The sequence below is a fragment of the Malus domestica genome, chromosome 11 (assembly GCF_042453785.1).
Source record: "Malus domestica chromosome 11, GDT2T_hap1".
NCBI classification, from domain to species: domain Eukaryota; kingdom Viridiplantae; phylum Streptophyta; class Magnoliopsida; order Rosales; family Rosaceae; genus Malus; species Malus domestica.
Genome location: NC_091671.1, coordinates 28,831,009 through 28,858,048, shown reverse-complemented (window position 1 = coordinate 28,858,048; position 27,040 = coordinate 28,831,009). Strand labels below are relative to the sequence as shown.

Genomic DNA, 27,040 nt, shown 5'->3' with positions numbered 1-27,040 from the left:
GTTATTCGGATTTTACATTTGAAGAATAGACGGATTTTACTTACAGACGTTGCTCGGAATTTTAGCCCCATTCGTTATAAGCGATAGTGACCCTAGAAGCGCCTGATTGATGGTAGAGATATATCCACAAAGAACCACAATCGTGAAAAGAAAAGTAACAAAAGTGCCATAAAACAGTTGTTTTGAGCAAAAGGTTATGTGCTCTTGAATGGTTGTTTTAATGTTTCCTTCTCTTTTCTCCCTCCCCCCCCACAATTTTCTGGAATTGTACCTACCTCGTAATCCAGTGGTGGTTATATTACCACCCGACATCTATTGAAAGCACCTTTTGCTTAAAACACCTTCACATACTTTGGATTCATGTATTATCTACTAGCCAAAGGGAAGTGATTTATATATCAAGTTTTTCCCCCAACACATCTGTTTATTTCTGGTCTTCAAGTTTAAAGAAATCAAAGGAGAATCAAGAATATACATCAATAGGGGTGTGCGGGAAATTACTTCCCTTAACGAAAATCACTCATCAAACAAACGTGCCTTACAACAATCTTTCATCCTCCATAAACATAACCCACAATTTATATATAATTTTCCACCAATCCTATACAGAAGGATCAAATTACTCTCTCGAATAGTACTTTGGTGATGTGGTGGTTGATGGTTTCAGGGTCTGAGTATGCACAATAGTAAAAGCTCCTCGCAACTATGAAAAAGGTTTGCTTGGTCGAAGATTCTGCACCGTGCAAAGGCTTTTGGAGCACCATTTGCACGAGTTGCTGCATGTCTGATTCGATTTCCTTGGTTGTTACGATGTAGCTGCCGTTTTTATTCACCTGAGAAAAATAACAAGAGAACAACTATATCAAAGACGCCCCATAAACAGAATCTGGAGAAAGTATAGCTTACCCTAATGCAGAAATAGGATTAAATTTCTAACCTTGTGCTTTTGGTTTTGGTAGCAGGGAAGTCTGTTGCAAACTCTGTTGGTGATCTTCAAAAGTTGGTTATGGTCTAGATCATTGGACAACAACGGCCCCTCTGAAAGCGAAATGCCAGCGATTTGATTTATCGTTTCCACCAGCAGCGCGGCTTCATCTTGGTGCATATCTCCTTTCTCTTGCCACTTCAGAAGCCAGTTTTCCCACTGTATTTAATTAATGAAACAAAACAGAAAAAGCCAAATTATATTTTTGGGATTGTGAAGATGTGAAAAATTATCACACGTCGAAAGTTGAACACTCATTGCAATGGCTTATAGGAGTTGGTCCATTCCCTCTGTTGCCAATTGATTTTAGGGTGTTACTTTATGGTGTTTTGCTAGGGACTCACAGCTTGGCGGAGAGGGTGGCTGATGTTTTGGCTATGCGCTGCCATTGCGTCCATTGAGAAGTGGTGTATGGTTGCCAGCAAGGTCTCAATAAGTCCCTGCCGTTTCTTGTTTGTATTCATCTTCCTGTAACACAGGGCATAAATTAATGTCTCATCCAATGTACGTACATGTGCACAAATTTTTCCTACCGCGATACTAACGAGTACTTATGCTGTCAGATTGTTATTTACCTACAAATAATTAAACTATAATTCTAGTATTTGTCTTTTTTAACAAATAATCTACACTAAATCTTTGCTCGGGGAATTGGTGTCCATGCTGGAGGCGAATATATACATAAGATACCAAGAAGGACCAAATTAACAACGGTTGTATTTACGTACGTAGTTCTGAATTCATGCACAAATGCCCTCCTTTGTTCAGGAGTTTCCTCCTTGAAATGAGACCCAATTGTCTCAATTAAGGAAGTCGATTTAGCCCATGCAAGCCGTTCGTTGGATCTTTCCGGTTCAAAAGTACTGGCCGCAGCAACAAAATAGGCCAAGAGGAGGCTTCTTCTACTCAATCCATAGTCTTCAAGTTTACATTCTGCGTACCCCCTGCATTTAATTTGATACAGTACAAATTAAAGTTCCCAAAATTGACAATATACAATTTGTAACAATAAAACAGTTTTTGTTTGGTTTTACTTTTGAATGTTGTCCCATTCAATCAGATGCAGTGTTTGGCAATTGTTGTAGTCCAGTTTTGCCAGCTCGAGATACAAATTATTGTTCACGTATGGCATCCTAAAGCCAATCATCGTTAGAAATAGAAACCAAGTTAAAATGATTGGAAAAGATAGTTAATATCCTAGATCGATGCTGTCCCCTTACAGGGGCATATACTTTGTTGCATTATATAGCGGACGAATCTGAGGATTCAAAAATGGTGAAAACATAATTAAATAAGTAAAATACCTGTAGAGAACCTTGCCAATCCAAACGTCATCTCCTCCACCGTACTGTTGGATGTAGAATCTAGCCTCCAGTCGAGGTAAGCTCGCATACCATGGAACATCCAGTGCGTACTCCACCTGTTTATTGGCTCTCTCTCTTTAGAATATCCTTATTTATTTCTGGACCTCAATGAATCGGTTACTGGAGAAAATTTACTTATGTGGCAACCTTTGTAACTGTTCTTGTTTTATTAATGGAATACTGCTACCGTTTCTTGTCAAAATCTTAATATAAAAATTCTTCGCGACCTAATGGAATGGGGAAGGACGTAACTACATCCCGGCCGGGATGACAGCCCCACCTTGAAATGAAAAAGAAAGAGGCTGGCTGGGATACATACCTCGCCGGGCAAGTCCTTCATGATGACCCATTTGTCTATCAGCTCATTGGAAGCTTGTTTTTCTCTGAGAAATTTTGTGGAAAACTCCTTAGCCTCCTCAAGGATCGTCTCTCCTGGGAACAACACCTGACTAGCCCTAAACAAGTTGTACGTTCCAGTCACAGCTTGTGTGCTTTGTCCAGCCAAGCAGATGAACTCATTGGCCTTCTTGAAATTCTTGAACACATCTACCCACATTACGCAAATTATATTAATTAAACAAATGAAGTTAAAAATATTTACTTTTACCTAGCACAGATTATTACTCACTATTTGCGCGACGATGATGAGCTACTGAAGCAGCTCCATGTAAGTTTTTGCCATTCTTAAATTTATAATTAGTATTAATATTAATCATATTTTATATAAATATTAATTAGTTTGTTTTTTTTTGTTATAGGCCACTATGGTGGAGAAGAGCCAAGCTGTTCTACAGGAGGCAGCTTTGCAGCTTCTCCTGGACACCTTGATTGAGGCCGTCATTCCCACCCAGAATGCGTCCCTTCACATCATGATAGATACCTTTGATTAGAGCCTCGGTCGTAGGCCGGGGGATGTTTACTGGGGCATGGGAAATGCCTGTCATTGTGAGACGACAACCTCATCTTTTAACATGAGCACGAGATAGGTCGCAACATTGACGGTGCAAGTTGCGAACCTGGAGTAGCAGTTAGCAGCCTAGACTGCCCACATTGAGGCCCAAATTGCGGCCCAGGAGACTAGGATAACCTAGATCATAGACACTCTTCGGTTGTCCGGCTTCCAGTTCCCCGCGCTAGCACATACAGAGCCTTTCATGCAGTGGATGGAGTTTTGTGCGCAGAATCTTCCCGTGGTGGTTTTTGAGCTTTGGTTGATGCTGATTTGGGCAATTTGGAAGCATAGAAATGAGGTGTTGTAGACTGGGACTAGTTTGCCACCGTAGGAGATAGTTTTGAGGATTGAAGGTTGGTTGTATGAATTTCATAGATGGCACAAACCCCTTACCCTGGGGGCGGCTCGGGTGTTTCAAAAATGGAAGAAACCTAGGGTGGGATGGATTAAATGTAATTTTGATGGTGCATGGAGAAAAGGTGGTTCTAGGGGGGTTACGGTGTAGTGGTTAGAGCTCATACAGAGGATTCTTGGGAGCTACGCCGGGACCTGTTGAGGGGTCGACGTCGACTCTGCATTCAGAGCTAATTGTTGCTCGTCATGCAGTGGAGTTCTTTAAAAGGTTTTGGTCACCTGCAGTCAAGGTCATATTTGAAGGGGATTCATCAGTTGTGGTTGCTGCAATGGCAGGAAAAGGGGACGATGATTCCTGTTTGGGAATGATTATAAATGACTTGAGTTCTTTCTTTTTGGAGCTGCCTTATGTGGAGTGTGGTTATATTTAGAGGGAAAGAAATTCAGATGCGCATCGCTTTGCACGGATGGGCACCAGTTGTTTCCATGATATACTGTGGTTTGAGGAACCTCCGGATTTGATCCACGATCTTTTGTTTGAGGAAGGCATGTAATTTCAGTTTCTATTGTACTGTTAAGGGTAGCTCTTTGTTTGTTCACGATGCTCTTTTCCTTAGACCGGGTTGAAAGTCCCGACAAAGTTTTTATCGAGGCCCACTTAGCACACTACCCTCAATTTGTACGAATTCTACGTTATGTTAATGAATATCGTACTTGTTTCAAAAAAAAAACTATTGTTTTTGTTGATGCACAAAACCGGAGGTTTTGGAACAACGTAAATCCGACCGTGAATCTGCATGAAATGTAAATAACACAAGATGTATCGTGGTTCACCCCAAGGTTTGGGCTACGTCCACACTGATATTGTATTTATCTGAGAGGTGAGGGAGAGAACGTCTGTAATATGAGAGGGGATGTGAGAGGGGTGAGAAGGCTTAAGGAATTGCCTCTCCTCATTGTGAGGGTGAGGGGTCCTTTTATAGAATAAGGACTCCTCACTTATTACATATTTGCCCCTTCCTTTATTACATAATTACATTTAAGTCCCCCGAGTATTTATACGAGGTCTAAATACGAGGCCCTAAATATGGTATAAACAGTAGTCCCCCAAGTCTTCAATCAAGAGAGTCTTTTGGCTGGAGACTTGAAATTCAATCCATGTGTGGGCTGAAGTTACTAGATGTTGTCTTGAACTAATGCTCGATATGAGGCAGTGCTCAATCTAAAATGATGCTCAACTAGAAGTAGCACACGCTGCGAGGCTGCTCGGCTAGTGGCTTATATTGCCTTGGTTGGCTTGGCTTGTGGCTTTTGAAGGTGAGGGAGTCATTTTTATAGAATAAGGGATCGCTCCTCAATACATAAATGATGGGTTAGAGTTGATGCTCTCAGCGATGCGGTTGCTCAGTAGGCGGCGATGCTATCTAATGATGGTGAGGGAGTCCCTTTTATAGAATAAGGGCTCACTCCTCAATACATAAGTGATGGGTTAGGAGTGATGCTGGCGGCGAGGCGGTTGCTCAGCTGGCGGCGATGCTCTCTAATGATAGTGAGGGAGTCCATTTTATAGAATAAGGGCTCGTTCCTCAATACATGAATAATGGGCTAAAGTTGATGCTCTCTAATGATGGTGAGAGAGTCTATTTTATAGAATAAGGGCTCGCTTCTCAATACATGAATGATAGGCTAGAGTCCCTCAAGTATTTTTCATAAGGCCCAGTTGAGGCCCAATATATGGTGTATAGTGTAATCCCCCAACTCTTCGGTCAATAGAGTCTGTTGGTTGGAGACTTCAAATTGAATCCATGTATGGGCCGAAGTGGCGTTTGTTCGAAGGTGGTATTTGTATACCCTGCATTGAAGCTTTGTAAGTGAAGCTTTGCAAGTGAAGCTTTGAAGCTAGAGCTCTGTAAATGAAGCTTTCGAAGCTGGAGCTTTTGTAAATGAAGTTTTTGAAGCTAGAGCTCTGTAAATGAAGCTTTTGAAGCTGGAGCTCTGTAAATGAAGCTTTTGAAGCTGATTGACATGAGTGATGCTCATGAATGTTTATGTTGATTGACATGAGTGATGCTCATGGATATTGTCATGAGTGATGCTCATGAATGTTGACATGAATGATGGTGATGAATGTTTATGTATGATTGTCATAAGTAATGCTCATGAATGTTTATGTATGAATGACATGAGTAATGCTCATGTATAATTTGGAGTACTGGGCGTACTTTTGATCAACTGGTTGGTGGCATGAAGGAGAGTACGGGTTGTACATTTCATCACTTGGTTGGTGGCATGAATGGCTAGTTGCTAAATGATATTAGAGTACGGGTTGTACATTTCATCACCTGGTTGGTGGTAATAGCGGCAGGTTGCCGAATAATTTTGGAGTACTGGGCATACTTTTGATCACCTGGTTAGTGGTAATAGCGGCATGTTGCCCAAAAATTGTGGAGTATTGGGTGTACTTTTGATCACCTGGTTGGTGGTAATAGCGGCGGGTTGCCGAATAATTGTAGAGTATTGGGCGTACTTTTGATGACCTGGTTAGTGCTATTTTAGGCTTATGGGCCTTCGCTCTCCACACAACATTCCAGCCCATTTATTTTGGGCTTGCAATTTTTTTTTTGTTTTTGTTTTTTTATTTTTTTTACCCTCTGATAGGGTTTATACAGATGTCTCTGAAAGATAAGAAAAATAAATTACATCATCCAAAAGGTTTCGATACAAAAGCTTTGACAGTTGCAGATCGTTGATGCGTTGCTTTTGCTTTTACTTTTGTTTTCTACTTTGCTTTTGCTTTTGCTTTCGTTTCTGCTTTGCTTTCGTTTCTACTTTGGTAGATGGCAGACAACGCCAAAGCGAAATAATGAATTATTATGAGAACATGAATCTTATCTTCTGCCTGGTTTTCCACTAGTGCTCGTGGTTTTCGCAGGAGATGGGATCTGGGTCGGCGACTACCCAACACTTTGCCCTCATACATAATAGCCTGATGTCCCACTGCCATCTCCATACTGAAAGGTGTACAAACACTGGTTATTCTGCGTGGAACAAACAGAATCCAATTGAGATCTAAGACTGCACCTTCGATCTGAGCAAGAAATGAATTGTGATGTTGACAAATTTCCAAGATCAAACAAATTGAGCTGAATCGGGAGTCCACTTGTTTCCGGGCAACCGTTGCAGGAATCGCAACTGACCCACAAACATCACTTCCGCTATCAATCTGCACATAATAATCCCTTGGAGGAGATCCCAATTGCAGCTTTGTATAATAAAGCCCAACGTGGAAGGGGTTGTAAATTCCCTCGACGGGGAAATCAGCGACGCCATTGGAGGACTGAAGCCTTCTCCCATGCCGGACTCTGTCCCGGGCTCTGAGTTGGCTCAAGCCCACTCGGTGGTTCGAAGGAAAAGTTCTCTCGAGGGTGAGGGTGGCCTGAAAAACTGCACAGAACCACGGCCGCCGACATTAGAATGGCTCCGGCGATGAGAATCCCAGCAGGAAAGACGATGTTTGTGAAGGGATTACTGAGACGGACAGAGTCAAAATAAATCTTCACTTCCATCTTCTTCTTCCTCTTCCAAATGCGACGCCTTCTTCTTCTTGACCCCCATCTTCTTCTTCTTAGCTCCCTTATGTCCCTCTGACCCGGCTTTCTACCCATCCAAACCCGACCCGGCGTGATCCGGGCCGCCACCCTCACTATTCACGAACAAGCTTGCCTATTTGGAAGAACCAGTGGGCAGGATCTCCACTAAGATTTTATGGGGCGGATCGTCGAAATGGGTCGTGTTATTTTCACGGGCCGTTAGGCACAGGCAGGTGACTTGGACAGAGCTTTGTGATTTAGGGAGAAGATCTACGACGGGGAAGTGAGAGGCGTAGAGGCGGAAGGAGCGGTCTAAGAGGCTGGTGAAGGAGAAGGTGGCGGCGACCAAGAGGAGGGCTCCGATCTGGTATGTGCGGGTGCAGAGAGGCTGCTGGTGGTGCTGCATGCTGAATGGTCTGGGGGACTATAACCTGGATGAGCACCCATTGCAAGGTTAGGAGACGGGCCAGGAGCATGAGAAGGAACGGGAGCAGAATGTTGGGCAGATACTGGGGCCCAACGCGCTTAGACACGGCCTCTGCTGAACCAGAAGCAATTTTAATTAAAACCAACCACTTTTGCGAAGGATCACAATTATCTGATTGTTTTTCTTTGTGTGATTGAAATATACAGTGTAGATTGCACCTAAAAATAAAAGAAGGCAGACATAGAGTAGGTTTTTTTGTTTCTGGGTTTTTGTGATTTTGCAGATTCATGGTGGAGGTGAAAAAATGAAAAAGAACCGACATAACTTTTCGTATCGTTTCCTACAGACGGCGCCAAATGTTGATGCACAAAACCGGAGGTCTTGGAACAACGTAAATCCGACCGTGAATCTGCATGAAATGTAAATAAGACAAGATGTATCGTGGTTCACCCCAAGGTTTGGGCTACGTCCACATTGATATTGTATTTATCTGAGAGGTGAGGGAGAGAACCTCTATAATATGAGAGGGGTGAGAAGGCTTAAGGAATCGCCTCTCCTCATTGTGAGGGTGATGGGTCCTTTTATAGAATAAGGACTCCTCACTTATTACATATTTGTCCCTTCCTTTATTACATAATTACATTTAAGTCCCCCGAGTATTTATACGAAGTCTAAATACGAGACCCTAAATATGGTATAAACAGTTTTTATTTTAATTAAACTAATTTAAATGAAATATCAATTATTTGTTAAATTAAATTCTAAACAATTAAAAATAAAAAATAAAAAAAAGTTTATGTGACGATAAAACTTAATCGCACTAAAGTAAAGGAAAACAAATAATTCGTTGTGCAAAACACTCAACAACAAATTACTTATAATTTAATAATTTTTAAATTACTTAAAAATGATAAAATATCATTGCGCTAATGTTTGGACAACAACAGTATTCGTTGCGCCAATACCTACTTAAGGAAATGTTTCATTGCCATTACTTCAAGGTAACAACATCTTTCGTAGATTTGAATCTTGCGCCAAAAAGGGCATTTTCCCTTAAAACTTAGTGTTACAAATATCACTTGAGTCGCGCAAATACAACTTTCATGTCTTCGTCGTGCAAACCCTAACTTTATGAACTTTGCGCGACAGCATGATGGCGACATTTTTTGTGCGACGTAATTCTACTTTGCGCGACGGCCTTTATTTTGTCATGGTAACTGTTAAATTTAGTAATGACTTCACATTCTAATTAATTAACCGACAAAGGCATATAACTCAAAGAGCTTTCACTCCTACATTCATGATCTTGAATTTGATTCTTTACTCCCCTAAATAAAAAAGTAAAATGAAAAAACTTACCAGCATATACTTGGTGGCCATACAACCTGAGTAGTCTGAATCCCATGGATGTGTCATCAATATCCCGAATCTCCGAATTTCTGACCCAACCTATTCCTTTCTCAGTCCAATATCTATAATTAACGAAAAAATAATGTCATAAAAAGATTATAATTAAGTTTTTACACTATTTGATGGTGAGAGAAGAATAACACTTGTATCCCCATAAGGGGATACACATTTTTTTGTGTAACGTATTTCTGCAGTACACATTTCATATATAACCGGAATTATTCAATTTCTTAATTTTCATTTGAAGATCATCATATAGAATCCCAAAATATCTTCTTCTGTAGCAAACTTTTTATTGAATGAATAATAATTACAACAGTGTTGTATCTATACATTTGTGCTAAGGTGCATATTTATAGAATTGTCCCTAGAACTTCTAACTAATCACAACTACAAGAATAACAAATACATTATACAAACAAACATTATGTAAGTGTGGTTTCCTTGGAGCATGCATGAACTGACAAACTTGGTTCACTGCAAAGGAGATATCAAGCCTTTTCCAAGTGAGGTATTGCAATCCTCCAGTAATGGACCTATAATCAGTAGGATTGGACAATAGAGTGCCACTGTGATCAAGTTTATGTGCACTTACTGGAGTGGAGCAAGGTTTGGCTCCTTCCATTATAGTTTTCCTAAGAAGATCAAGAAGATATTTCCCTCGATGCAAAAAAAGAGTATTAGTGGATCTATGAACTTCAAGTCCCAAAAAAATAGTGTAAAGGGCAAATATGTCATCTACGTACACAAGAACAATAACCAACACTGGTGCCTTGAAAAAAAAAACAGTGATCCATAAGAGGAAGATTGATTAAAATTAAAGGAGTGAAGAGCTTGAAAGATTTTATCAAACTAGGTTCTAGGGGCATGTTTTAACGCATAGAAAGATTTCCTTAGTTCGTAGACATGAGAAGAAAAGTTAGGATCATGACATCATGGTGGTTGCTCCATTAAAAAATCTTCCTTTACGTCACCATGTAGAAATTCATTGCTAATATCCAACTGATTGAGTAACCAATTGTATTGAACAGCAAGGGACAACAATATCATGATTGTAACAGGCTTAATAACTGGACTAAATGTCTCCTGATAATCTAAGCCAACTTGTTAGCAAAAGCTTTTAGCCACCAGTCTAGCCTTATATATGTCAATAGAATTTCCTTAGTTTGTAGACATGAGAAGAAAAAGTTAGGATCATGAAATCATGGTGGTTGCTCCATAAAAACATCTTCTTTTAAGTCACCATGTAGAAATACATTGCTAATATCCAACTGATTAAGTGACCAATTGTATTGAACAGCAAGAGACAAAATATCCTGATTGTAATAGGCTTAGCTATTGGATTAAATGTCTCCTGATAATCTAAGCCAACTTGTTGGTAAAAGCTTTTAGCCACAAGTCTAGCTTTATATCTGTCAATAGAGCCATCAAGGTTCTTTTTATCTTGAAAATCCATTTACAGCCAACCATATTTTGATTTGAAGTTGAGGGAACCAAAGTCCAAGTTCCAGTGGATTGTAGTGCATTGAACTCCTCCTGTATAGCTTTCCTCCAATGGATAAACTTTGGTTCTTGAAAGATAAGTACTTGGAAGATAGTTATCAACAGATACATGCAATGGATGTTTAGTGGTTAAGTAGGCTTTAGGTTTATAAAATGCCAGCTTTAGATCTAGTGACCATGGTATGAATATTTCTAGACAGAGGTGTATTTGCAGATGCAGAGGATCCAATAGGAGTAATAGAGGACACAAGACCTTCAGGAGGAACTTGAACTGAACTTGAAGATGTAGTGGGTTCTGAAGGTGAGCATGATTGTGTATCATCTACGAAAGATGATAACTTTGATCGAGGAAGTGAAAAGTGAAGACCCATAAGAGTAGCTGAATCATGAGAAGTAACTGATTTTGGAGTAGCTGGATCCAATACTAAGATATGAAAAGGAAATGTTGGTTCATCAAAGATATGTCTAAAAATATGCGACCTCTTTGTATTATGATCAAGGTACCTATAACCCTTGTGCTGAGTATTGTACCAAAGAAATACACAAAGTGTACTTTTGCCATCCAATTTAGATCAAACATATGGCTTGAGCCAAGGAAAACAACTGCAGCAAAAACCTTCAATCTTGAATAGTTTGGAGAAGTCTTAAAAAGCAATTCCCAAGGTGTTTTAACATAACCAGAAATTGGTAGCCTATTAATTAGGTACATGATAGTAGAGAAGGCTTCAACCCAATATTGATGAGGAACTTTGGAAACAATCAGTAAATTCCTAGCAGTTTCAGCTAAATGCCTATATTTTCTCTCTACACAACCATTTTGCTTAGGGATGTGTGGGCAGCTAAGTTGATGAAAGATGTCATGAGATTTAAGAAATGATTGAAATAAATTGATAGTAAATTCACCTCTTGAATCTGATCTCAATATCTTTATCTTATTATCAAGCAATTTTTTTACATAGTTTGTGAATGTAACAAAAGTATAATACACTTCTGACTTATACTGTAGTGGAAAGAATCAACTGTATTTGCTAAAGTCATCAACAATTATGAGATAATACCTATAACCACTCACAGACATAGTAGCAGTAGGTCCCTATACATCATAGTGAAGAAGTTGCAAACTTGCAGGACTGCTAGATATAGTCTTGTGAAATGGCAGTTTATGATTTTTGGCAATAGCACAGTCAAAGCAAAAGAAATCCATATAAGTTTTACCATGCAACACAAGTTGATTACCAGACATTATTCTTCAAAAAATGGAAGAGGAAAGATAACCATGACGTTTGTGCCATACACGAGTTGAAACGTTGACACTCATTAATGCATAAGTAGAGGATGCAGAGACCTTTGAAGATTATGGAGACCTTTGAAGACTATGGAGAACTTTGAAGAAGATACAATCCATCAGAATCAGAATCAAGTGTTAAAGAACAATGATTATCTTTTAGAAACTGATATGCATACAGTAAGTTATACTGCATTTGTGGCACATGTAAAACATTGTGCAAGTTAAAAGAATGATAGGGATTATGTAAAACATATGAGCCAATATGATTTATTGACAAACCTTTATCATGACCTATGAAAACCTTGTCTTGACCTTGATAAGGAGCAAGAGATTGGATGTTAGAGATATCATTGGTGATGTGTGATGTGGCACCAAAGTCAGTAAGCGAAGGTGGAGTGGGCTTAGAACTATAGTGGTGTTGTAGGGGGGACGGTGGCTAAGATTGAACAAAAAAGGCATTAAATAGCTCTTATGCACTAGAAGAAGGATTCTTTTTACGACGGGACATAGAGAGCTCATTTGTGAGCAATAGACCGTGCAATTCATCAATTGAAGTAGAGGATAGGTAGAGCATAACCAACTCAATGAAAGACTTATAATCTTTAGGCAATCTAACAAGAGTTGTTGTAATGAGATTGTTAGTGTATAAGCATTGAGCTAATCTAAGTTTAGTAAAATAAGCCTTGTGTTTAGTTGTGTATCCACTTTGGTTATTTTCACCAAGTGTAGGGCTCATATTGTAATTATGTCTAAGTGACATGTGTAAAGATCCTAGAACTTAGCTAGATGTGTGGCTGGGATCATTTCTTGATGTAATGGTGAGAATCCAGTTGCATAACAAACCATTATGCATTGCTGTGTGTGTGAGTGTGTGAATACAGAAGAGAAAGAACATTCTTTGTGATTTTGCATAGAGTGAAGCACTCATATCCATCTTCATTCTTTCTATGATTTCTTCTTCTTCTCTTACAAATTAGCACACTCTAAATCAAACTTCGTCATGGCCTCAGAGCCAGGTTACGATCATTTGAAATCTAGGTGTAAACTGTGAAGCTAATGTCATCGACGTTGAAGCAATTGAGCTACATTCAAGCTCATTTCGATTCAGGTGAAGTCGCCGAAACTCCATAGAACCCGATTTCGGTTTGTGTTCGTATCATCTAAGCTAAGAGATGGCTAGATTGTTGGAAGTATGCCCACAAAGCCACTCATTTGATGTAATAGCTTTTGGAATACTTAATGTATTAAACTTTTATATGTTTAATGAAGGGCAAAGCTTATTGTTAATCACTATTTATTGTATCTTGTGTTTAAGCAATAAGGGAATCCAAGGAATGTATTTGATCTAAGAGATAAGTGATTTCAGTAAGTTAGATTAACTAGACCTTTCTCTTATGTTCATTCCTAAAACGTTCCTAGCCATAGGATTGCCAATTGGGCATTGACAATCCGCTAAGGTTAGTATGTGTTATGTCGACTCAAGCGCGAGTATGATAAGTCTCAAGTCATTTAGTGTTGGACACTAAGACAAACACATAGGTGCTCAAAAGAGTAATCGAGTACACTGAACAACGATCAAAAGAGAGTTCAAACATACATGTCATGTAAGAACTCGATAGTTGCAATATGCAAAGTAGTCCTTTGACCTGAGGCATCATAGATGTCTAATGGTTAGGTCCTTGATCTTTGATCATGTTAAATGGCATTCCATTGGAGTGTCCACGGCATTGTTGGGATCAAGCTATCTAGTCATGTAGGCATATGAATGTACAACAAGGGATCTCTAACCTTCCATGGTGGAAGGAGAATACTCTAAGATATGATTCGGGAGTCTTTGGCCAAAGCATATGAATATGACTTAGGAAGTTTGTTCCAAATCATGTTCAATTGAATCATATAGAGAAGTATCACATTGGATAGTAGACATGAAACAAACTATCACTTAAACAATGTGATTAAGAGTATTGTATTAGAGAAGGACCGTATTGCATTGTAGTTGTAATTGGATAGGTTCTCCAACCAATTCTACTTAGCTTAGGTACTGCTAGGTGTCACTCATGGTTTGTGGAAGCCCTAATGATTAGCAAACACTAATTTTAAGGGAGAATTGAAATGTGGTTTCAATTCACAATCGATCGTTAAGAGTAACAATCGCCCACTACCTCGTTGAATGGAACCTAATGGATCGTACACCGAGTAAGGATGATAGTGAAGAAATAAATAAGATGGATATGCAATTAAATTGTTTAATTGAAAAATGGTCAAGATTAATTAATTAGTTAATTAATTATACGAAATGTTCGTATTAGGCTTTTAATTGTTTTGGGCTTCGGGGCCCAAAAGCGTTTTGGTCCACAAGGCCCATTATGTTTAAGTTGTATGACAACTAAAACAAAATGGGCAAATTAGCCCAATAACAAGGTAAGGCCGGCCATAGGGTGAGGGGTTGCAAATTTGGATTAATTACAAGTTTGCCACTCACTTGAAATGAAGTATAAAATCAACTTTATAGCTTTATTTCTTATTAGGGTTTTTCTTGGTGAAATGAGGTGAAACACTTTCTCTCATTTTCTCTAAAGAGGCCGGCCACTTAGAGGGGATTTAGCTAGCAATCTTTTCTTCTCTAAGTCATCCATTTTCATCTTCACACTTCATCCTTGGTGTGGAGACTTAGAGACATCAAGCTTTTGATGTTTTGGAGAACTAATCCTCAAATCCTCAAAGAAGAAAAGGAGCACTAAAAGGAGGAAAATCACAAGGAAGATCCAAGGAGCATGGAGGTGACTTGAAGGCCCTCCACTTGGGTGAATCCCTTGTGTAAACAAGGATGAGCTTCAAGGGTAAAGAATCTCTAAATTCTTAATTCTCTTTAATGTTGTTAAAGAGTTTTTTGGTTCACCATATACTAGGCTTTGAAAGTCATGGGTTTTATGAATTGTTTTGAATGCATGCCTACTTTAATGTGTTAATAGTTTGCATGTGTATTCAAATGTTCTTATTTGTTCTTAGCTAGGACAAAATTTTAACTTCATGGCTCTCGAAGTTCTGAGGTGAGAACTCAGATCTTCTCCGGTGAGAACTACGAGTTCTGGAGAATCAAGATGGTGACGATCTTCAAATCTTATGGGTTATGAAAATTAGTTGAAAAAGAGGTTACGACCTCAGATTCAAAGAAGAAGAAGGTTGAAGGAAGCTCAGAAGAGGAAGATGATGAGAAAATAGTGGCTGCATATATGCAAGATGCAAAAGCTCTGGGTATTATCCAGAGTGCGCTCTCGGATCAAATATTCCCTCGAATTGCCAACGCTGATTTAGCAAAGATGGCATGGGATCTGCTATATGGAGAATACCACGGTGGTGATCAGGTACGGTCGGTTAAACTCTAAAATCTTCGACGTGAATTTGAGTATACTAGAATGCGTGATGATGAATCATTATATGGGTATCTTACACATTTTAATCAATTGATTAACCAAATGAAGACGTTTGGTGAAGTGTTATCTAATGAAATACTTGTGCAAAAGGTTTTAATCAGTCTTAGCAAACCCTATGATCCCATTTGCCTTGTGATTAAGAATACAAAATGTATAGAGACTGTTGAATTACATGAGGTTCTAGCAATCCTTAAAAGCCAGGAACAACGTTTTGACTTGCACACTGTTGATGCTACTGATAAGGCATTTGCCTCATTCTCTGTGAGTTCGAATGGGCAACAAAATAGGGGTAACTCTCAACCCAGTGGTTTTAAATCTCAAAAAATCTGGAATGGAAAAGGCAGGAAGTGGGATTCAAAGCCTAAGTTTTAGCAAATGTCATTTATGGGTATTTGCACATAGTGCAAACTCTTCATTTTCCATGAATCAAGAAGTGACAAAACCTCAGTGCAAAGTATGCTCAAAGTTTCACTTTGGTGAGTGCAGTTATAAGTGGATATCCAAATGTCACAAGTGTGATAAATTTGGACATTGGGCTAAGGAGTGCACTACAGGTAAAGCTATTCAAAAGGCTAACTGTGCAAATCAAACGGAGGTATCTGGTAATCTATTCTATGTTAACTGTGTAACTACTGAAGCAAAGGTGAATGGAAATTGGTATATTGACAGTGGATGCAGCAACCACATGACAGGAAATGTCAATCTTCTTGTTGATGTGAGAACCAATGTGGCAGGAAAAGTGCAAATGCCAACTGGTGATCTAGTTAATGTGGTAGGAATGGGATCTCTTGTGATTGATACAACCAAAGGAAGGAAATATATCAGATAAGTGATGTATTTACAAGGGTTGAAAGAGAACTTGCTAAGTGTTGGTCAGATGGATGAGTATGGATATTACTTGCTATTTAGAGGAAAAATGTGTAGTGTTTTTTATGGACCATCACTTGACAGTTTAGTTATAAAAGTGAGAATGAAAGAGAACAGATGCTACCCTCTGTCTTTGATGCATAATGATCAGATTGTGTTAAAGACAAGCATCAATCCTTGTACCTGGACTTGGCATAAGAGGCTGGATCATCTCAATTTCAAGAGCCTTAAAAAGCTTAGAGAGAATGCTATGGTGCATGGTATTCCACATCTCAAAGATGTTGATGGCTGATGTGAAGGATGCTAGTTGGGAAAACAACATCGAGATTGGTTTCCAAAAGAGCAAGCTTAGAAAGCAAATAGTCCACTGGAACTAATACACACTGACTTGTGTGGTCCCATGCAAAATGAATCAATTACTGGGAATAAATACTTTATGCTTCCTATTGATGATCACATAAGGATGTTATGGGTTTATTTCCTAAGACACAAATATGAAGCCCTAACTTGCTTCAGAAAGTTCAAAGCAATGGTGGAATTACAGTGTGGTTTCAAAGTGAAGTGTTTAAGAAGTGACAGAGGGGGTGAGTTTGTGTCAAATGAGTTCGACAAGTTCTTAGAGACTGAAGGAATTCAAAGGTAGTTATCTATAGCCTATACTCCACAGCAGAATAGAGTAGTGAAGAGAAAGAATATAACAGTTGTAGAGATGGCTAAGGCAATGCTTCATGATAAAAGCATGCCATATTTCTTATGGGAAGAATCTGTACATACAGCTGTTTACATTCTAAATAGGTCACCTACAAAAGCTCTTGGCGATCTAACTCCATTTGAGGCCTACAGTGGCAGAAAACCAAGTATTGGACATTTAAAAGTGTTTGGATCACCCTGTTATGTTCATATACCAACTGAGATAAGACAAAAGCTTGATGCAAAGAGGGTCAAAGGTGTATTTGTGGGATATGCAACATGTGGGAAGGCGTACATAATATTTGATCCATGAAAAAAGAAGTTGATTTTGCCTAGAAATGTAGTTTTTGATGAAACCATGTTCTGGAATTGGAAGGAAAACTCTGAGAATTCTGTTGCTATGACATATATTCCAAATCTATCTATGTGGATGACATAGTATATATTGGAAGCAATAAAGAGATGTTGAATGAATTTAAAAAGATATGAAGGTGAAATATGAAATGGCAGATTTAGGACTCTTTCATCATTTCCTAGGAATGAGACTGATACAAACTGACTCAAGCATTTTCATTCATCAAAGGAAGTATGCTTCTTCCTTGTTGGATAAATTTGGCTTTAAAGAGTGTAAATATGTCTCCATCCCTCTTGTTGCCACTCAAAAATTAAGCAAGGATGATGGAAGTGGTGCAATAAATGAAGAGCAATATAGGAAGATTGTGGGCAGCTTATTATATCTCACTGCAACAAGGCCATATATGATGTATGCAGCTAGCTTACTAGCTAGATACATGCATTGTCCCACAAATAAGCACTATGGGACAGCCAAAAGAGTTCTCAAATATGTCAATGGGACACTGGATTGTGGACTGAAGTATGAAAAAGGAAAGATTGGATATTGTGACAATGACTGGGGAGGTTGCATCGATGATAGCAAGAGTACATCCGGTTATGCATTTTCTTTTGGAAGTGGAGTTTTTTCGTGAGCATCTGTTAAGCAAAATTGTGTTGCACTCTCAACTGCAGAGGTAGAGTATATCAGTGCATCAGAAACCACAACTCAGGCTATTTGGCTCATATTTGTTTTGCAAGATTTTGGGGAGCTACAAACTGAAGCAACTCCTTTGCAGTGTGATAACATATCTGCAATCTCAATAACTAAGAATCCAGTGTTTTATCAGCGGACAAAACACATTGACCGAAGGTATCACTTCATCAAAGATGCCTTGCAGCAAGGAATTATTGATCTAATCTATTGTCCTACCAAAGAGCAAGTAGCAGACATCTTTACCAAAGCTTTACCAAGGGAAAGGTTCAACTATCTCAGAGATAAGCTTGAAGTCATATCAGCTCAAAGCTTAAAGGGGGTGTTAGTGTATAAGCATTGAGCTAACTTGTGTTTAGTTGTGTATCCACTTTGGTTATTTTCACCAAGTGTAGGGCTTTTATTGTAATTATGTTTAAGTGACATGTGTAAAGATCCTAGAACTTAGGCAGATGTGTGGTTGGGATCATTTCCTGATGTAATGGTGAGAGTCCAGTTGCATAACAAACCATTATGCATTGTTGTGTGTGTGAGTGTATAAATACAGAAGAGAAAGAACTTTCTCTGTGATTTTGCAGAGAGTGAAGCACTCATATCCATCTTCATCCTTTCTATGATTTCATCTTCTTCTCATCAGAGATCAAGATCAGAGATCGCAGCACCATCAACAGTAAGAGAATCAGAAATCTCTTTAATTTGTTGCAAATAGTTAGAGATTGGTTGAGTTCCTTTTTGCAGTGATTGAAGGCTAGAACGTAGCTGATGAATGTGTACATCAGAAACACCACCAAAGCGTTGTTCAAGCTTGATCCACAGATCACGAGAGGAAGAGACACCAACTGTGAAAAGGATGACCTTTTCAGAGAGTGTTGAATTCAGCCAAATCAGAGGATTTTGATCTTTCTCATACTAAATCTCAAAAGGCTGGGTTGAATGATCGATTAGGAAGAAAAAAGGCTAAAGGCAAGGTTCTGTGCCTTTGATGATATGTAAAAGCTTGTACCGTTTAAAGATTGGAGTAAACAGTGCTCGTCATGGAAGGTAATTAGACCTCTTAAGCTTGGAACCATATTGTCGATGTTCTGAATTGTGATAAAGGTGTAGGAGCTTGATGAATTGGTAGTTGAAGAAGAGGAATTAGGTTTGAAAGTTTCACCGACTTAATCGAAGACGAAGAATCAAAAGGAGATGCCATCGTAAAGATATGAAACAAGATTTGAGATGTGCGATGAAATTGGAAATCATAGAAGCAAGGTCGGAGATTCACCGACGATCAAAGAAGAGCGAAAGCAATAAGGCTCAAAGAAGCGGTTAAGCAGTTAGCGAGAGATACCATATAGAATTCCAAAATAACTTCTGTAAAAAACTTCGATTTCATAGAATGAATAATAATTACATCAGAGTATTGTATATGTTGATGCACAAAACCGGAGGTCTTGGAACAACGTAAATCCGACCGTGAATCTGCAAATAATGTAAATGAAACAAGATGTATCGTGGTTCACCCCAAGGTTTGGGCTACGTCCACACTGATTATGTATTTATCTGAGGGAGAGAGAGCTCTGAGAGTGAGAGCTTTGAGAGGGGGTGAGAGGGTCTAGGAATTGGCCTTTGAGGGTGAGAATGAGGCCCCTCCCCATTGTGAAGATGATGGGTCATTTTATAGAATAAGGACTCCTCACTTATTACATATTTGCCCATTCCTTTATCACATAATTACATTTAAGTCCCCTGAGTATTTGTACGAGGTCTAAATACGAAAACCCTAAATATGGTATAAACAGTATATATACATTTGTGCACGCATTTACCAAATTGTCCCTAACACTTATAACTAATTACAACTGCAAGAATAACAATTATATTATACAAAGAAACATTATGTAGGAGAACTCTCTTTGCATCCCACCATAATCATTCAAATAAGAGATTATTTAGTCATTCGAATGTAGGTGCGAGTACGAGGTAACATATTTCATAATGAACTTTTTATTTATTTGATACACTTCGATGACTAAACAATTTTTTATTCGAATTTTTTTTTTTGGATGATTTTAAAATGAAGAAGATAAAAAAAATTAAACAATTCCGATTATGAAATTTATACGGCTAAATACTTGCAAATGGCGAAATATGTGTATTTCCGAGGAGATGCAAATATCATTAGAGTGGAAAGCACACTCAAAAAGCACTTAGACATGAGTTGCCAAGCATACCTATTTATGTAATCAATACATTGCTTAAGTTGTGGCTCGAAATGTCTAGAGATTCCTAAGCGCTGCAGTCGATCCACAGCCCATACATGTTCGAACAAGTCGACTGGGTATACATTAGGGACTGAAAGGAAGAAGAAAAATAGTAAAGATATACATGTGCACAGACACTTTTAAGGGAAGAGATTTCAATTTTCTTCAAAGTAATAGGGATTAGTTGTGGGATCCATTTTATATCGGATTTCAATGATCCGAACCGTATATTTGTTAGTCTCGATTTATAGATCTATGCAAACATTCAATTTAATCTGAAACTATTTGCCCATTTAATTGTCACGATGAACTTTCAATGCTTCTGAGAGTGTTTGTCAATTTCTTTGAACTTAATTAGATACTTCAAATATTTTCTATTTGGCTAATATTTTATAAGGATGATATATGACATGTGATGAGTAGATTTTATATTATATATTTTACCCTAATCTTAGTATATTTTGGTTAATATTTTGGAAGAATTTTAATACTTTGAATTGTATTTTCAATATAGGACTTTCGACTTCCTCTGGAGCAAAACAGGACCAAATGGACGAATTTTTGAGTAATTCTAGTTGGAGGACGTTCGTGAGTCACTTAGCTTGATCGTATCAAAATTTGGGATTTTTCCACCAAGCGGTTATTTTCTGACAATGAAATAAAGAAGCAGTGCGTAGTGCTGGAAAATGACGTTTTTGGGCTTAAATTGCATTTTTGGAGCCCAAGATGACCTCGGATGGGTTCGTAGCCTTCTGGAAAAGTGTTCAGAATATTCCAAACATTAAATCCAGCCATATTGGGCCAGTTTTGGAGCAGCTTATGGGTCCAAAACGTGGCTGTTCAGATTTTAGGCGAATTTTACCATTTAATTTAGGGTTATGTTTCCTATTTTATTGGATTATTAATTTTAGTTTCCTAGGGTTTGTGTGGAGGCTGAGCAAATATATTTGCTTGGCCGTCTACCATATTTCTCTACGCTTTCTTTTATGCAATTTTGGAGACAGAGAGAATTGTTAGGGTTTTGGAGACTTTTTACTTGAAGGTGCTTTCAATCATTTTCTTGAATATATTTTCTATGATTTCAATTATGAATATGCGGAACTAATTTCTTTTGCTAGGGCGAAGTCTTGAGCCTTAGCATGAATATGTAATTTTTATTTAATTGCTTATGATTGATTGTATGCATACTTTGAATTGTTAATCACCGGGATAAAAACTATCTAATTGTCTTAATGCCTGATCACCATTAGAATCTTTAGAAAAGTAATTTGATGCAATTTTGGTCGGAAGGTTCCCTGAAATTGACGCTGGCTTCTTGTGATTAATAATTGTAATTTCACTTAGGATGAATATCACGTCTTAAGGATTGCATGGTTTTTCAAAGGATTTTCATAAAGCATAATGAGTCTTTCATATTCAGATTTGATGCGAACGTCCGGATGGGTTGCATGTTAGATATACGTTCTATGTTGGAGGTTCCAAGTAGAATATGAATTAGGAAAATCTAACCATCAAAGTGGCATGTGTAGATCATAAGTAATTGGTAAAAATTCATAGGATTGCTAGGTGATGGTGAAACCCTAGTGCTTTCTTAATTTTATTCTCCCAAAACTGTTTTCTTCTCTCTAGCTCTAATATTGCAGATTGTTTATTTTAATTCATTAATTTCGTTTTTATTTTAATTAGGTTATAAAATCAATCACCTAAACTTCTACTTTAAAATAATTAAATGGAATCTGATTAGTTTCGAATTATTTAATAGTCCATGTGGAGACGACCTTGCGAGATCCGTTTATACTACAATAACCTTATGATTCTTGCAAGTAAAATAGGAAATTTAAGCCCGTTCACATGAGTAGTAAAAATCCTATCAACATGCAACTTGAAAAATAGACGAAGATTTTAAAGTGTTGGTCCCAGAACTAATTCCAAATTTGAAAAAAAAAAATAGAAAACCCTTCCCTTAAAGAGTCTACATGTATAAAACAAGTACTTTGAAAAGGTTTGAACAAACGGCATGCATGCAGTTAAAATGGATGGTTTTTTATTCAAATAAAAGGAAGAGAAGAAGAACCTCCGCCGTTGAATTTGTGAACGACCTGGGCCAAATAAGCCAAGCAATTTGGATCTCTGGTCTGCATGAGGGCATAGGCAGTGGAAGCCGGCGACATCATGAAAGAGCCATCTTGGGACTGCAGTTTTAGAAGCTTTTCCCAGTCCAAATCTGCCATTCCTTCCAAGCTGTAGAGCAGTGTTGTGGGCACTTTGTGCAATATTTCCCTCGGTATTCTATATATCCCACACCCACCATTAATTAAATGCCATGTAAAAACAATTTTTGTAGAAGTTTTAGCTTATTAAAATGCCTTCTGAATAATCACGATAGTATATCATTTGACTACACGCTTTTGTAACTGTAATGGATTATTATCTCTGTTTTTTGTTTAGGCATCATCTACAGGTGATTTTTTTTTTTTGTTAAAACCTACTGATAATTTTGACATCTCTAAATTAAAATAATTAAAAAAAAAGTTTAAACTTCTCTCTTTCTCTCTCTCTCTCTCTCCACTCTCATTCTCTCTCCCCACTCTCACTCTCTTCCTCTCGTCTTCAATTTAAAAAAAAAAATATATATATATATATATATATATATTACAATACACCTTGTGTGTGGGCATATACTAGTGTATTTTTATTACCCTAGTTTGCCAACTCCATTTATTAACTCATTAACTTTTGATTATGGGTTGCTCGATAAGTCGTTAATATGTCATCTGTATAATTGACCTAAACTACCATCTTTTCATCCAAAAGTGGGTGAAAATACTATTAGTCTTCTATCACAATAAAAAAGTTCAGGGCAATAACATAATTTTACAAATCAAAATTTTGCTGTTTTTTATTTAAGCATCGCCTACAAGTGATTTTAACATCTTTAATTTTAAAAAAAAATTAGAAAAGAAAAGTTTAAACCTCTCTCCCTCTCTCCCCACTCTCACGTTCTCTCTCATTCTCTTCGTCTCTTCTTCAATTTAAAAAAAAATAAAAAATTTCACATACACCTTCTGTGTGGGCATATACTAGTGCATTTTATATTACCCTAGTTTGCCAACCCCATCCATTAACTCGTTAACTTTTGATTATGGGATGCTCGATAAGTCGTTAACATGTAATCCGTGTAATTGATATCATGTCGTTACCATGGAGCAAAATTTACAGTACGTCAATGAACTGAGACGGACTGGAGTTATGGGATTATGTGAGATGTAAAAAATGATACTTTCGTGATAGTTCATGTCACATTTTGATATATAGTAGACTTATTAATTGAAATATCCCTTAAAACTGTCATTTAGTCTCAATTACCCTTGAAATTGGTTTTGTCTCACTTTGCCCCATGAAACTAACATTTTCAATTCTTTTGGTCTCACTTCACCCCATTTCATTAAAAAAAAGGTTAAATTCAAGGATATTTTGAATATTTCACTTTTTACACACCTCTTGGAATATGTAAGTTAAGGTCGAAATTGTAATGAACCTATTGCCAATTGGAATATGTGACTCAACAATGTGAAATTGCTAATTGTGCACATTTGCTTTAGACGACTATTTCGGTTTTGGGGTTTGCATAGGAAGCATTTTGGACAGATAGCTTAATGGTTTTTTTTTTAATTTTTTTATTATTATTATACTTTTTACAATTGATCTGAGATTATTTTATATGGGGTAAAACTTGTGGTTAGGCTGATCATGTTTCATTTCTGTCGTAACAAATATTTTTCAAGTGCAAAGTTTACATTGAGCCAGTACATGGATGTCTTGCAAGGGCCATGACTCTAGGACAAAATTGTAATCCTTATTTTGGTTGATATAATGATTTTGTTGCTAGGAATTCTTCTATTGACTGAATCAATTTTTTTTAAAAGGCCCAAAAGTCATGGATTTGAATTAGAGTTGTCAAAAATGAAATAGAGATTATTTTAGAGTGTAGGCTAGAGATAAATAGATGTGTAAAAAGTAAAATATCCAAAATACCCTTGAATTTAACATTTCTTTAACAGAATGTGGTGAAGTCAAACAAAAAGAGTTTAAAATGTTAGTTTTAGGAGGTAAAGTAAGACAAAACTAGTTTCAGGGGGTAAATTGAGACTAAATGGCAGTTTCAAGGGCATTTCAATTGATAAGCCTTAATAATAATACAATATGGTCATTTTGATTCTGGTCGCTAGTCAATCTAATGTTAGAATGAAACCTTATTTGTTTAGATAGTTTGATCAAGGTCCCTAGCATCATTTAAGGGACTTAATTCATGCATTTATGCATCCAATATCCCAAGAATTATGATATTTAAACAAATTCAAATAATATTTTTACTATATAACAATTACTTAAAATCAATAATAGAGTAATATTGTTCTTCACATAGTTCTAGCAAAAAAATAATGTATCCATATAATTATTAATATAGTTTAAGAAATAACTATTGACTTATTTTAAACATAAAATAAATACATATAATTAGCATGGGTACATTCACAAAAAAAAAAAAAAATATGGGTACATATTAAAATTCAAAATTATGGATACAAATTAAAACTAAAAAGAAAATTGTCAAAATAAAAAAAACAAATTATAAATAAAAATATATGAAAAAGTATTAAAAAGATATATTTGAAAATGATTAATAAGTTTTTCATTTTTAAAATTGACATATAATAACTTGTAAATAATTTAATGTTCAAATAATGACATGGAGAAAAGTGAGTAAAGAGACCAACATAAAAAATGAAAAAGGAATAAGATTTCAATTAATGAGAAATAAAAAAGGGAGATGAGAATCTAATTTTTTCTAAACAATTAACAAACAGAAAAAAAATGCAAAAATAATGATGACTCATATGCTTACTTTTTGAGCTTTAGATTTCTCATGGCATAAATCTCATTCAACACAGGACTGTCATCAGGTACTTCCAGGTTTAAACTCCGAGCTACTTCAATAATTGAAGGAAAAACAATTTCAAACCCGATCGGCATGTGCTTAGCATTCTCGTTCCCAAGATTACTTATGTTCTTCTTGAAATATGCCATTCCTACAACAAGATTATGGAATATGGTCACAGTAAAACAATTAAACGTTTTCCTTCAGTTGATTAGTGATCTGTCGAGATCACATCATGGGAATTAAACATTGTGAAGTTGGTCAAAACGAGTATAGTTAGTACCGTATTACCTTTTTTGCATTTGTCAGGATGAACGTTCCACGATTTGAGTGCTACAACGCAAGCTATGGTGTTGATGATGCGATCATGAGCAGTGAAACTTTCACTATCGCCCCAAGAGCCATCTAGGAGCTGATTGTTGGCAATCCAATCGAGGGTGGATGGAAACTGAGGCAGACCACTTCCCTCACCCTCAACATCGTCCACTAAAGCCACCCATGCGGTGTCGTATGCCGAGATTGATATCTCCCCGTCCTCCATCGAAGCCAACATTGATCTAATGAATTCAACATGTTCCTTGATCTTATTAATCAATTTAAAATCCTATCGAAAAAAAAAAAAATCAGAAAAGATGAAATTGTAAGAAAGTTAAAATATTACTGAAAATAGAAGTATATATAGAGCACTTACCATAGGAGCTGCTTCATCTCCTTCTATGTCGTCCTCTGCTTCATCTCCTTCTATGTCGTCCTCCACACTCTCGGGCCGCTTCAGAAGCAGATCATTATTTTGTAACACGAGATCTGCATAGGTATGCTACCGTGAGTAAAAGAGTATATGTAAAATATCAATGGAAAAGGTAAAATAATATAGAAGAATTACCTTGAGTTCGGGGTTTTGAAACCGTAATGCTTTTGGAGCGAAAAAATCTTTTATCTTTAGCCCCGAATAGCCAAACTCCTAGAAAGGGTAGTGCAGTCAAATTAATTACTGGTCTCTAGTGTTAAAAGTTAGTGTGAATTTGACTACCGAAAGGTAAGTAAGTTTTGAAAAGACAAGAACTAATGCTGGTTAGCGGAAGAACCTAGCTAGGTCGCAGTTTTATGCGTGGTAAAATACATAGGTTCTAGCTAGCTCTGAATCTAGGATACATGAGAGAATCTCTCTTAAATCAAATCCAGCTAAAATAGATTACTAAAATTAAATTGAGAAGATATATTTTTCTGCAAGCAACTTTCTTGACGCTGAAAATTAAGATCGTAAGTGTCAATGTTTGGATGTGGAATATTTTACATCTTCAATAGTTTCTGTCCACAACGATCCATGACAGAAAGAAAAAAATTGAACAAGGCTTCTTGAATTTTCTAGGAAAAGAAACGGGAAAGAAAATGAAAAGAAAAGCAAGATCCACGATCTTGGAATGGTGCAAAGTGTGCCATGGAGGGAGATAAATAGTAAAAAGTAATTGAAAGGTGACATTGGGGACTTACGCGGTGATTGATTAATAATGGAAAGAGAAGAGGAGGTGGTTCGTCGAAGAGATGAGAGTGCAGAGAGAAAAGGCTGGGCGGAACCAGAAGACATTTTGTTGTTTGTTGCGTGGAAGAAGCAGCAGGCGCACAGTATAGAAATGAAGAGAGCTCTCGAGGGATTTTAAAGACATAAAATTATAAAATAAATATAAAAAAAGCATTAATAATTGAGTTTAAAGACTTGTGTCAAATGACAACTGAATCATCCGTATATGCTTTTGTCTTTGTTTCTTTCATGTCTCCTTCTTTCAACTTCTTTGTTGGTGTCAAAATTTAGATGAGAGTAATGCTATTCATACTATGTTTTTGTACCATATTTTTATACTATCTTAGATGGCATATAATGTGGACAACCACATCATTTGAATTAATCATATTTTTAAATTTAGTTTATTATTTAATAAACTAATAAT

General features: G+C 37.2%; 1 protein-coding gene across 2 annotated transcripts; it reads right to left on the bottom strand.

Annotated features, from left to right (window-relative positions):
• Nucleotides 1–403: 403 nt before the first annotated feature.
• On the bottom strand, nucleotides 404–26,811 carry LOC103448353 (ent-copalyl diphosphate synthase 1-like). 2 transcript variants are annotated; one of them, XM_017335491.3, is made up of 15 exons: nucleotides 26,586–26,811; nucleotides 25,978–26,055; nucleotides 25,786–25,898; nucleotides 25,386–25,698; nucleotides 25,062–25,245; nucleotides 22,230–22,444; nucleotides 20,126–20,246; nucleotides 9,032–9,144; nucleotides 2,669–2,895; nucleotides 2,290–2,405; nucleotides 2,020–2,118; nucleotides 1,714–1,929; nucleotides 1,330–1,453; nucleotides 938–1,144; nucleotides 404–833 (listed from the first exon to the last, which is right to left on the bottom strand). In XM_017335491.3, the coding sequence occupies exons 1-15, from the start codon at nucleotides 26,677–26,679 to the stop codon at nucleotides 615–617; spliced, it is 2,439 nt and encodes an 812-aa protein (XP_017190980.2). In that variant the 5' UTR covers nucleotides 26,680–26,811; the 3' UTR covers nucleotides 404–614. The 2 variants fall into 2 exon arrangements, with proteins under 2 accessions (XP_017190980.2, XP_070664823.1); XM_070808722.1 differs by lacking the exon at nucleotides 2,020–2,118.
• Nucleotides 26,812–27,040: the final 229 nt, after the last annotated feature.